Source organism: Corvus kubaryi, unplaced genomic scaffold (assembly GCF_017639235.1).
Source record: "Corvus kubaryi isolate FWS band 111438036 unplaced genomic scaffold, C.kubaryi_AGA036_p1.0 37308, whole genome shotgun sequence".
Taxonomy (NCBI): Eukaryota; Metazoa; Chordata; class Aves; order Passeriformes; family Corvidae; genus Corvus; species Corvus kubaryi.
The window spans coordinates 21,407,115-21,420,256 of record NW_024581096.1 but is presented as its reverse complement, the minus strand read 5'-3'; the positions used below and the strand labels follow the sequence as shown (position 1 = coordinate 21,420,256).

Sequence of the window (13,142 nt, the reverse complement as noted above, 5' to 3'; positions counted from 1 at the left end):
GTGGGGGCCACTGGTCAGGCTCACCAGCACTCACTGCTCCAAGCTCAGCTTTTAACAATGGCTCATCAGTTAGTGTTGCTGCCTGCATGAGGTGTGTGTCTGTGTCTCTCTGTGTAGTGGCTTATGTCTTGTACTAAAATAATAATAATAAACCAAATCCCCTTCTGTTTTGAAGGTTCCCCTTCTGTTTCAAAAGTAATGAGCAGGTGTGCTGAGTCTCTAGTCCACAGGAATGTGTGTGTGGTCCTTGGAGAGCAAATAGTTGGTCATCTTCAACCTTTTTCAGCAGTGAGACTGAAATGCTGTTGCTTTTTTGTGAGGATTGTGGAGGAGTCCTTCTGCAAGAGACTCTTCCTTACTTTTACAAGAAAATGTAGCTACAAATACATCTCTTAATGAAGTTTCAGAAGGCGCCAAGACTTCTTCTGTGCTCCTGTGTTTGAGATGGCTACCTGCAACTGTAATTGTAGGAGGACTGACTTTTCTTGTCTCTCTGTGACCCATGTATTTTCCTTGCTTTTTGGGTATGGATATGGCATATTTTCGTTCTTCAAATCCAAATCAAAGCCAGGCTTTTGGGGTATATCTTACCTGCTTTAAACAGTGTTGTCTGAATGCTAGTTTTGGGAAAACTGGGGTGTCTTCTTAGAGGCAGCAACAGTGTAGGCTGAAGTATGAGAGGTGCCTGAGAAGGGAGGGTCTGAAAGTCAAGCTTCTGATGTCAAAAGTAGCTTAACAGGTAGGAGTCTGGGAAGGAAGATGAGTGTATAGCACTGATGGCTGGAGGAAGTGATGCGAAGCATCTGGGAGCAGAATTCTGCTTGTTTCCACCTGATACGGAGTTCATGAACTGTTTTATGTACGTGGCTGGTGCCTGAGCACCTGTGGTGGTGTTTGTAACTACGCTGCCAGGAGGGTGTGGCATGCTCCTAGAGAGCTGAACTGGAGGCTGTGAGTAAAGACAGGCTGATATTTAATTCCCACATGTGTTATCTGTGTCATCCTGTGGGGCAGGATAACAGTCAGTCATGCCCTTGGTGTAACAGGTGGGCACCGAGCAGCAGTTCTGTGGAGAAATTGAATGGAGCACTCTCCTCCTGGCTCTGGTCACGTGCACATCCCTCTGTGGTTGCTCACAGACACCCATTTCTGTCTTTGACTGTTGCCAATGACTCCAGCACTGTACTTTGTTTTAATGCCAACTTGCTCTTATGTCACAGCTGCTGTTGAGAGCCAAGATACGGTCATGTTATTATGAAGACTGTTATGAAAAAGGAAATTAGAGTGGAGTACTGGTAGTGAGTAGCCACGCTATAGTTGTGTTGTCACACGGTGACTTGTGAATGAGAGTGCACAGCAGTGCATGGTTTCCCTTCTGCAACTAACGGCCAGGTTGTTTGTAATTTCCCATGCTGTTTGAAACAGGGTTCTCATGTATCAGCCATCTACTGCCAGAGTGCCCAGTGTGACGACGGTCGATGCTGCTGCTATTCCTCCTTCATTAACAGACTACCCAGTACCATTCCATCATCCACCAATATCCAGTATTTCATCAGACTTGCCAGGTAAGGTGCTGAGTGTTTTTCATGGGTGTTCTGACAGCAGTATTAATTTATGGGGTGGGTAAAAATTGGAAGAATTTATTAACTCTTTGGTTGCTTTTGTTTTTTGTTTTTTTTTTTTTTTAATGGAACAAGTCTATATGCAGTATTGCACTGATGTGATGTCTAGACAAGCCTAGTACAGACTTTCTGCCCATTTTCAGGTTGCATTTTGCAACAGTGATGTGACAAACACTGCTTTTGGGGTACAAATTGGCACTTGGGCATGGCAGCCGGAAACTGCTCTTGCCATGCTCAGCCAGACTTTGTGTAAACATCTGGTGGTTGTGTTGTAGATGCAAGTGAGAGTAGTTGCTTGTTTTAGTTACTAGAGGTGTGAGGGTGCTGACTCATCCCAGCCCTCAGTGTAGTTACTCTGCTAGCTGATTGTAGTGGTGCTCTGTCTAGACTGTATGAAAAAGGTTAAGGTGAGCTACAATCTGTGAGCTGACCTCTATTGACTTTCTTTACCTAGACATACCCTAAATGCCTATGATGTATTCTTCAACACTGCTGCTAAATATCAGACAAAAGGTGGGGATACTGATTGTTTTCTATCCTGGCTCCTTGAAAAGAACACTGTATATAGGGACTCTGGGGGTTCTCTTGGCCGGCTGTAACAAACCCAGAGCCCAGGAAGTGGTGACTTGTGGTGACAGGTGTCACTTTGGCCTCCTGTACTTCCCCTTTCCCTGCTCCATTGCCTGTCTCCATTCCTCCCCTGCAACATCTCTGGGTTTTTTCCTCTTCTTTCAGCACCAGTTTGGCAATGAGATGGATATCATTCCCCTTGTTTTTCTCTCCATTTTGGCTCCCTTACTGCTCCCTCCCTCCACTTCTCCCTTGTTAAGAAATCAGTTGTCTTCCCAAATTGGATAGGAGAATGTGGTGAGAGAATAGAAGTCTAGAACTGTTGTCCAGCTCTTATCAACTGAAGTTCTAGAACTTGCACAGACAAAAGAAGTTCTGTAAATGCAGCTGAACTTTAAAATCTCCTTCAAAATTTTTCTCTAATGGAGAAGAGGAGGAGAGATGTCACAGGCCAGAAGAGATTTGGAGGTGAGGGGAGAGGGAGGGAGTATACCATTTCTTTCTGTTGACATAGCAAACACAAGGCCAATATTTAGAAAAAAAAAAAAAAACAACCAAAAAATGTGGTAATTTCATTGGTTTCATAATTCTAAACATCTTGCCCTAAGTGCTTACATGCTAATGGTGTTTAAGATGGACACTAGTTGTCACTGCTCTTAGAGGATATACATTGAACTACTTGTAGTTTCCTCTTCTTCGTTCCTTTTATTTGTCTAGACACAAAACGGGGATGATATTAGAAATGTTTCCTTATTGGCTGCCCGTGGGTGGAGGAAGAGACCTGCTGCTTGTTTTTGGACTTGTGCATGTTGTGACTTTACTTCATTCCAGCATCTTTAATGTGATGACACTCTTCATGTCCCAGTTTGGCCAAGTCAGGTACAATATGCAGTGAAACTTGCATTATGAACCAACAGCTCCAAATGGCAACCTCCATCTAAGCAACCACATTGAACCACCCTGCAATATCCAGTGAATAATACATCATTATGTCATCCTCATTCTTAAAAAGAGCCACTTGTACTAGATAACTCGTTTTGCTGCTGCCTGAAGTAGTCGTTGAGAGTGGTGTCACAGTGGTATATTCCATTTAGAAACTCTGTATGAATTGCAAAATCTGTTCTACAACCACCAAAACAAATCCTTAAATTTGTCGTGCATGCATAAAAGAGAGACATGTTAATTTATTACCCTTCTCTTCTTCCTAGGTCTGGATTTTCTTTCGCTAATCCCAGTTGATTCACAGGTATGTTTCTGATCTTTTGTGGGGTTAATTTTCGAGGCTGATTTTTGTGGTGTTGTGCTCCAGTAATTATCAGGATGCCGTCATCCAAACTGTGTTTGCAGTTCTCTTGCTTAGACCTAACCACAGACTTGGAAAACCTGTTTTCCTAGCAAGAACTGGTAATGAAGCTGCATTAAGGAGGATACAGTTTAGCCTTTCTGTGATGAATCCAGGCCTGGAAACTTTCTTTACTGATAATTTGCCTTCTAAAGCAAACACATGCTCAGCCCTAACTTGCATTACCCCCAGGGTGGTGAGGCCCTGGCACACCCAGTGAAGCCCAGTGAAGCTGTCGCTGCCCCATCCCTGGAAGTGTCCAGGTTGGATGGGGCCTGGAGCAATCTGGGATAGTGGAAGATGTCCCTGCCCATGGCAAGGGGATAGGATGAGATGAGCTGAGCTTTAAAGGTCCCTTCCAACCCAAACCATTCTGGAGAACAAAAAGGGGGGGATTGAGGGAGGAGGGCTTGTGGCTGCTGTCCCCTCTTGGTCTGTCAGTGACTTGCAGAACTCTGGTTCTTGCTCTGTGTGCCTTACCGAGGTCCCACTGGGAGCATGTCTGGGGCTTGTTGTGTGGGGAAGATGTATCTTCAGAGCATACATTTCCCTCTTGCAGTGAGTCTCTTCACTCTTCATTGTTTGTTTCAAGCAGTACTGTCCTCCTATGTTTTTGGATAGTCTCACCTCAACCTTAACAAGCAGCACGCCTGGCAGCATCATCACCTCCACCAGCCACCACGAGAGCAGCACGCACGTTAGCCCCTCGGGCCAGGCCAAGGCCGGCGTCATCACCAGCAGCGGCGGCGGCAGCGCGCCCGACATCATCTCCCTGGACTGACCCTCGGGGCAGCACGGGACCCCGCAGGCATTGCACACAGCTGCTGCTGCTCCTCCTTACCCCCTGGAATTCCAGCACCTCGGAGCTCACGCTGATATTTATTGAAAGGATTTGCCTCCTGGGAAAGTGGGGTGAATTTGTTGATGCTAGGAGGAGAAGCGATAGGATGATTTTTGGTTGTTTTTTCTCCCCCACCCTCCCCCCTCATTGAATAGCTGGTATAGAAAAGGCCCTTTTGAGAACACGTGTTCATGCTTTTGGTTTGTTCTGGGGATATTGACTTTCTGTTGCTGCGTGGATTCCATAAGTGATTTTTAATTTTGTTGTAAAACACAGCAATAATGTAAAAACAAACTGAGTTTTTTTTTAATAAAGGAAAGCACTTAATCACTCTAGGACAGCAATTAGGACAAAGGTGCAGAAGTGTAAGAATTAGTGAATTTTTAAGATTTTCACTGGGGCCTGTAATAAACTTCATTAAGAGAATGAAGCTTTGAAATAGCCATGACATGTGTTATATGTCTTGTTCCCCACCTCCCCCTCACCTGGGGACGTACAGGAAGCCTCTATAAATGGAGTTGTTTGGGGGGGTTATTTTTTTCTAGTTCCATGTTTTTCACAAATGCAACTAGAGCCTAAGCTGTGACCTCTTCCTCTTTATGTTCTTTGAGCTAGGAAGGGGACAGACTATCTATGCAAACCCTGCATCACACAGTCTCTGTGCCCCCATGTTATAATTGGGACACCTCGCCACCACCAAAAACTCCCAGTATACAGTTGAGTGTGCAGCTGCTTTCTGTGGCAGCTCTAAGGAGACAAAATAGGAATTGCTTTCTCCAGTGTAGGAGTATTTTCTAGGATTTCTTGATTATGGTTTCTGTCTCTTCAGTAGCTTCTGTATTCCATGTGGACTGTGAGGGAGGCTTGGCTTTTTAGGAGATAGAAGCCATAGCTGTGCAGTGTCCCCACCTAATTTTGAATTGTGTGTTTAGGGCTTAATGATGCTTTGCCCCATATTTCCTGGCCTCCTGATTGTTGCTTTTCTACTTCAAAGGGAACAACTTCCCCCTGTTTTACTCCTGTGATGACCGTGCTGCTTTGTTGGTGTGTATGCAGTGTCTGCCCACACACACCTCTGGGGATAACCTCAGCAGTACTGTATGTGGAAGAGGTTACAGACTAGGAAAACCAAGTCATTTCCATAGAGCTGGAATAATGGTATTGTCTATGTATGCTGAAATAACAGCTTTTCCAAGTGTTGTGTTTCTGTTAAGTAACTGTATTTGAGATTATTCCTTCGCTAATGACCAGATCTTACTTTTTTTGCTAATTTTATGTTCCTTTTTTCTTATCTCTTTAGTTGGATGTCTGGTGCTTTTTGCCTTCCAGTACTGTTACAGTATTTGAACCAAGTACGTGGATGAGAAATATTGAAACAGGATGTTTTGTAACTCTTGTCTGCCCTGTACCCCCACCTTTAATGCTGCATTACTGTTTGTTATTGCCTTTTTTGTATGATTTTTCACAGCAGTCTTGAGTTCACATGTTGGTCTTAATAGTGCATCCAATCTTTCTTTTCTTTTTTCTTATCTGTTTAATATTTTGTATCTGTTAAGGATCAGTTTCTAGCATGATTTATTTCCAATAAAACCATGCTTTTCATGAAGTTTTTCCTGATGGCCTGCAGCAGATCAGTACTTTCTGCATCACCATTGCACGTCGACTTGACCTATAAGTAGAGTGTGGAAAGAGGTTCCAAAGTAATTCTGAATAAAAGATTTAAAACTGGTCTCTGGTGCAGATGCTGTTTGTGCTCTTAATGTCAAACTCAAGTGTGGCTGAATGGGCTGAGGGGATGAGAACATCTCCCAGGTACATTAGAAAAGTGAAGCAAGGACAAGTGTCCATCTTAGGATGTGCTCTAAACCACTCAGGGTATAATAAAGTATGGCTGCAATTTTGTAAATTACTGTGCCCTGTGTAGCAGGCAGTAATTGGGGCCGAGGTAGGATTGTGTTCTTCAGCTGTTGTGTGCATTTAGCTTCAAACCTTCCAGACCCCTGACAGCAGCAGTGTGAGCTGCAGACATGTGAGCCTGGATTGTCATGGGCCCCAGTGTGAAGCAGGTGTTGAGAAGAGTGCTTTTCCTGCAGTGCCAGTAATTATAAGGCTTGTGTAACTCCTAAATCCTTTAACTCTGCTGAGGGTGAGGGCGTACCAAGGGGTCTGAGCAGTGCAGTACCCCTTCCGTCCTCTTGCTTCCACAAGAGAACAAGGAATTTGTTGGGATGGGTGGGGAGGGGGACAGAGGCTGCAGCTGAGGTGGGGCCTGCACTACTGCTGCCCTGCTAAGCAAAACTGGCCAGTGTAGCTTGGTGTGGCTTTAGTTTATTTTTCTTTCAACACATCCTAAAACGCATCAGAATGTCTATCCAAGAACTTCTAACATGAGAAAAATCTTGGAGAAAAGGTTAGATGACTTCTTGCGTCTTTGTTTGCACTGTGGGAGTTTATGGTTGCTGCTTTGGTGAGCTGTATCAAGCACACCTTTGAGCCAGCTGCAGAAGGGAACTAAAGCGGATGAGGTTGACACACAAAGTCCTCCCTACTGCACAGGTAGTAGCATGTAGTGAAAGCCTTGCTGCACCAACTGGCCTCTTTTCCTCACCCATTCATTTGCTGTGATTTTTTTCTGCTGTTTCTGGAAGTGAACTAGCTGCTAAAATTCTAGTGACAGCTTCTACCCTCCCTCCCCAAGGCTCTTAGCCTGAGGTGGCTTCTGGTTTTCATACTCTGTGTACTCCGCTGTCACAGAGCTATGGAGGCAGGACTTTGCTGCCTAACACCACCACACCAGCCCCAGGAGATTCTGCACCTGTCCAACAGCAGGAACTGAGGCATTTCCTAAATCAGAAAATAGTGTGACACAGCCCCAGGGCAGGGCCCGTCCCCTGTGCTGGCACTGCTGAGGCACCTCCAGTGCTGGGGACAGCTCTGGGCCCCTCAGGACAAGAGAGACATGGAGGGGCTGGAGCGTGTCCAGGGAAGGGAATGGAGCTGGGAAGGGGCTGGAGCCCCAGGAGCGGCTGAGGGAGCTGGGAAAGGGACTCAGGCTGGAGCAAAGGAGGCTCAGGGGGGACCTTGTGGCTCTGCACAAGTCCCTGACAGGAGGGGGCAGCCGGGGGGGTCGGGCTCTGCTCCCAGGGAATCTCTTGGTTCCAGCCAGGACAGGGTTTTTTGCAGTGGCTGGCAGGGGCATGGCCAGGACCTGGAGGCTATTCTGTACCACCTCACACTGCCAGGGAGGAAGGTGAGTCTCTCAGTCGGGGTGGAGTGGTTGCAGTTCGCTGTGCTCCGTGGTGACCACTTTTCACGTGAATCTCTCCCTTTTGTACACCTTTATCAGTACTGTTGCTGTTACTGTTCATTTTCTTATCTCATTGCTGTTTCCAGTAAATTGTTCTTATCTCAGCCCCTGATCTTTACCTTTTGTGCCTCCAGTTCTCTCCAGCCACCACAGTGGTGGGGATGGTGTGAGGGGGAGAGAATGATTAGTAGTGAATACCATTCCTAAACTACTAAGCAAGAGCAAATGGCCTCAAGTTGTGCCAGAGGAAGTTTAGATTGGAAAATAGGGAAAATTTCTTCACAGAAAGGCTGTCGGGCACTGGAAGGGGCTGCCCAGGGAGGTGTTGGGAGTTCCTGTCCATGGAGGTGTCCAGGGAATGACTGGATGTGCCACTTAGTGCTCTGGGCTTGTCGACAAGGTGGGAATTGGTCACAAGCTGGACTTGATGATCTTGGAGATCTTTTCCAGTCTAAATGATTCAGAGAGTCTGTGATTCCAATGTTAGCAGGTATTTTCTGTATCTGCTTTAAATCTAGGTGGTGGGTGCTGGAAGGTTTGCCTGGAATTTCTAGGTCTAGGTAGTCTCTTGTAGGAGACTTTAAGTTGTAGGAGGCAAGGAACTCGGGGGGGAAAAAAAAGAGGGTGTATCACCTTTGGAAAGAGGGGCAGGCAACTCAGAAAGTGCTCAAGGATGTTGCTAGGTCATACAGAAAGAGAACTGGAGATGAGAAAGCCCAATTAAAACTTAATCTGTCCACTTCTGTGAAAGCTAATAAAAAATGTTTTTATAAATATGTTAATGGCAAAAGGAGGGGCAAGGACAACCTCCATTCTTTATTGGTTGTGGGGGCAGGGAATATAGTAACTGAAGATGAGGAAAAGGGTGAGGTACTTAACACCTTCTTTGCCTCAGTTTTCAACAGAAAGACAGGTTGTCCTTGGGACAGTTGGCCTCCTGGACTGGTAGATGGAGTCAGGGAGCAGAACAGCACCACTGTTATCCAGGAAGAAGCACTTGGTGACCTGCTGAGCCACTTAGATGCTCATCAATCTATGGGACCAGATGGGATCCATCCCAGAGGGATGAGGGAGCTGGGCAAGGAGCTCATCCAGCCATTCCCCATCGTTTACCATCAGTCCTGGCTCACAGGGGAGGTCCCAGATGACTGGAGGTGCCACAGTGATGCCCATTCACAAGAAGGGCTGGAAGGAGGATCCGGAACACTCCAGGCCTGTCAGCCTAACCTCAGTGCCTGGCAAGGTCATGGAACAGATCATCCTGAGTGCCATCACATGGCATCTACAGAATGGCCAGGGGATCAGACCCAGCCAGTGTGGATGTAGGAGGAGTAGGTCGTGCTTGACCAACCTGATCTCTTTCTATGACCAGGTGACCTGCCTGGTGGATGCGGGAAAGGCTGAGGATGTGTCTATCTGGACTTCAGCAAAGCCTTCATCACCATCTCCTACAGCATTCTTCTGGGAAAGCTGCAGCCCAGGGCCTGGACAGATGCCCTCTTTGCTGGATTAAGAACTGACTGCATGGCCAGGCCCAGAGAGTGGTGTGGATGGTGCCACATTCAGCTGGAAGCCAGTCACCATGGTGTCCCCAGGGATCAGTGTTAGGCCCTGTTTAATCTCTTTACTGATGATCTGGATGAGGGGATTGAGTCTACCATCAGCAAATTTGCAGATGACACCAAGCTGGGAGTGTGGATCTGCTGGAGGGCAGGAAGGCTCTGCAGAGGGACCCGGACAGGCTGGATCCAGGGGCTGAATCAAAAAATATGAGCTTTAACAAATCCAAGTGCCAGGTCCTGCACTTTGGCCACAATAATGCCCTGCAGTGCTACAGGCTGGGGACAGAGTGCCTGGAGAGAAAGTGCCCAGGCAGAAAGACACCTGGGGGTGCTGGTCCACAGCCAACTGGACATGAGCCAGCAGTGGGCTCAGATGGCCAAGAAGGCCAATGGCACCTGGCCTGGATCAGGAATGGAGCGGCCAGCAGGACCAGGGAGGTCATTCTTCCCTGGTCCTCAGCACTGGTGAGGCCACACCTTGAGTGCTGTGTCCAGTTCTGGGCCCCCCACATTAGGAAGGACATTGAGGGGCTGAAGCGTGTCCTGAGAAGGGCAACAGCGCTAGTGAAAGGTGTGGAATACAAGCCCTGTGAAGAGTGGCTGAGGGAGCTGGGAGAGGGGCTCAGGCTGGAGCAAAGGAGGTTCAGGGGGGACCTTGTGGCTCTGCACAAGTCCCTGACAGGAGGGGGCAGCTGGAGGGTGTTGGGCTCTGCTCCCAGGGAACAAGGGACAAGACAAGAAGAGAGTCTTAAGCTGCACAAGGGGAGGGCTAGGAAGAAATTCTTTACAGAAAAAGTGATTGGGCATTGGCAGGGGCTGCCCAGGGACATGGTCAGTCACTGTCCCTGGAGGTGTTTAAGAAAAGACTGGACATGGCACTCAGTGCCAAAGTCTGATTGATAAGGTGGTATTGGGGTCACAGGTTGGACTCGATGACCTCAGAGGTCTTTTCTGACCTAATTGATTCTGTGTTTCTGAGCTGCCAGCCTTTTGCCATCTGTCTCCCAGAGCACAGAGGATTCCTGTTAGGAAATCAAGGAACACATCTTCTGTCTGAGAGGACAAAACTTGGCCATTCAGCAAGAATTCTTGCAAGAGCAACAGTGAAGGGAGGCATTTTCTAGGTTAGAAACAATTGTGGTCTAGGCAAACTATAGAAGAACACCATTAGTCCCTAGGTGGCTTTTTTTTAATGTGTCAATGTTTTTGACACAGCCAGGAGTGATCACAGAAAACACACAGGCAACAACAACCACGTAAGGCAAATTAGGATGCAATTTTTATTTTTTTTAATTAGGTGATCATGCCATCACCACCCTTTGTTAACACTCTGTGTGTATTCAGTGTGACACTCTAAAAAATTTCCATTTCCTTCCTGGTTTTGAGAGGGAACTATTAGGACAAAACTGGGCAGTGCATCACACACCATAAAACAGAAGTGATTACAACTTACCTAGGAAGTTGTCCAGAGGTGGAACAAGCTCCTTGAAGCCTTTGCCTTTACCTGTTGCAGACACAACTTGCCAAGGATCTCCAGGCAAAATCTGGCAATGATCAAAGATGCATTGGAAAAACCTGGCTGCCAGTGTTGGATCTCAAACTGTCAGTAAAACCTAGTGGGAGGGGAAAAAAAAAAAATTAAAAAGGGATGAGCCAGCTACAGGAAAAAATAGAACTGGCTTATTGTGAGTTTCTGCCTAGACAAAACCCTTGAACACCTTAATGGTAGCTAGGAAACTGCTGCTTTCCAATTAATTCTTTAAAGCAGGTAAAAGTGAAGCCAACTCCCAATTGCAGAAAGATCTCATGTGACCAAGTTAATTGGCAATGAAAAAGGGAAACTTCAATTCAGATAGACAGAAAAGGACACGGAGAAAAAGGTGTTTCACATGTCACAGGAACTGACCTGGTCAGCTTGAGCTCCTTGGGCTATAATAAGCACTCAGAAGTGTTAATTCAATGTTCAGAAGCAGTCAAGGTGAGAAATGGCGTGCTTGCACCTGTTAGGAAAGGAACAGGACACAAAACATTATGTACAGTGACAGCCTGTCCTTTATTATGAACCTGTGCAGTGTAGCTCTATTATCACTGTCTTGGGGTGACCTTATGATGTGTATCCCTTATCGCTGCCTATGCCCAGAAATTAATTCCTGTGCCTTTCTATCTGAGCCTGAGAGGGGGAAGGAAAAACTGAGCAAAACTTCTTCAAAGCAGAAGCAATTTGTTTTTCCCAGCTGTGGCAGGGGAGGGAGGAAGCACCTGGCTTGCTGTTTTCCCGAGGACAGTTTTTTGGCCAGGGGTTCAGCTGCTTTTTCTCCAGAGAGAGACTGAGAGTTGAATTTTTCCTCCCCTGGAATTTCAGATTTTCTCCCTTTTCTACTGGACTGCTTGATTGCTTTAACATCAGAGCACATCGGGAGGACTTTCCATCGGGCACAGAGGGCCTGGCCCCGGGCCAAGCCCCAGCTCCGAGGAGACCAAAGGGAGGACTCTGACACTTTCCCAGGTGTTTTCTCCACAGCAAGACATTTTATTATTTAGCATTATTTTCCTTTTCCCATGTGTTTGTTAAATAAATAGCTTTTATCTCTTTCACTTTCCTTTGAGGAAAATTTATTTTTCCCAAACCTGGTGGAGGAGGGGTGGTTGTGCCTTCTCTCAGAGGATGTATTTCTAAATTTGGCCAAACCGGAACAATCACCAAAGCAATTACCACAGACAATGTTCCAGAAGGGGAACAAGAACAAAGCCCTGAACACACTCAGGCACCCTGGGCCCTCCAGCGTGGGAAAGGCAGCAGTGCAGTAGGACACATACAGAGGGCTAAAAATTAAACATGGAAAAAAAACCCTAAATACTCAAACCCAGCCACACAAGTATGTAAATTATTCTTTTAAGAAGTCAGGTTGCCAGTTCAGACTTTAAAAGTTGAGCATCTCTTATCTCATCACTGATTACTTGAGCAGGTACCGCAGTGATGCTTCAAAAGGAGCCACCTCCAAAATAAAACATGACATTTCCTGCAGTTTTTCCATGTGGGGAGTTCCAAATGTACCCCGTGAAGCCTCCTGATGTCACAGGATACTCCTGAAGTGCATTTTTAAACAGGAAGGAGTGAAATGGGACACACAAACAAACCCCAGTACCCGAGGAAGGGCTCTGTACCACGCTGGAAAGCTGAAGTTCCAGGGGCAGCATAAGAAGGATTATTTAATTATTTTAAAGGCAGCCTAAGGATTCACAAGGTGATGTCCTGCCACTGAAGCTCCTTGGCCTGGCACTGTGTCCTTTTAAAGCTTCAAATTGCTACTAAATTTTCTACCCTGCTGCTGCTGGTGACCAATTCTTCCTCCCAGTCTTGCTGCAAAGGAAAATCTTTACTTTAAGTGATAGAAACCTAACCTGAAAAGGAAAAGTCTGAATGTGCAGGAGCTGCCACATCTTTCTGGCACCCTCTGCTGGCACCAAAGCCTAGAGGAGCTGGCTGCCAGGAAAAAAGGAGTAAATTATCTGAACTGTAGATGTTCTGAACTGAAGATGTGCAGGACAACAGGCTGACAAGCAATCTGATAAGTATCGTACCTAAAAACCCATCAATTTGGCTTAGAAACATGGCTACAGCTGCAAAACTCCCCTGCTTTGCCAGGATAGGTCTCACAAGTCACAGAGGTGAAAAAATTCTGCATTTTGCTCTTTTGTCCTTGCGCTCACATCCTTCAGTCCTGATGGCCAAGACATTTTCTAAGCAGCTGGGCTGGTGTATTTCCTGCCCACCACCCAGCACTGTGGTCTGGAATTAATTTTTAAAGTAGGCTTTAAATCTTCTGATTGCTTTTAAGATAGTTAAGACAAATTGGTATGTGAATAGCTGGGCTTAGTGATAAACAAATACTTTTAG

General features: G+C 46.3%; 1 protein-coding gene across 10 annotated transcripts in view; it reads left to right on the top strand.

Annotated features, from left to right (window-relative positions):
* The window catches only part of PIAS2 (protein inhibitor of activated STAT 2), a 30,542-nt gene extending 24,438 nt beyond the window's left edge, over nt 1-6,104 (top strand). For 2 of the 10 annotated variants that reach the window (XM_042028799.1, XM_042028804.1), the window contains exons 12-14: nt 1,426-1,565; nt 3,401-3,438; nt 4,127-6,104. In XM_042028799.1, the coding sequence (XP_041884733.1) occupies nt 1,426-1,565; nt 3,401-3,438; nt 4,127-4,315 (367 nt within the window). In that variant the 3' untranslated portion in view covers nt 4,316-6,104. The other 8 variants (XR_006016189.1, XR_006016188.1, XR_006016187.1 and 5 more) reach the window with 8 other exon arrangements.
* Nucleotides 6,105-13,142: the final 7,038 nt, after the last annotated feature.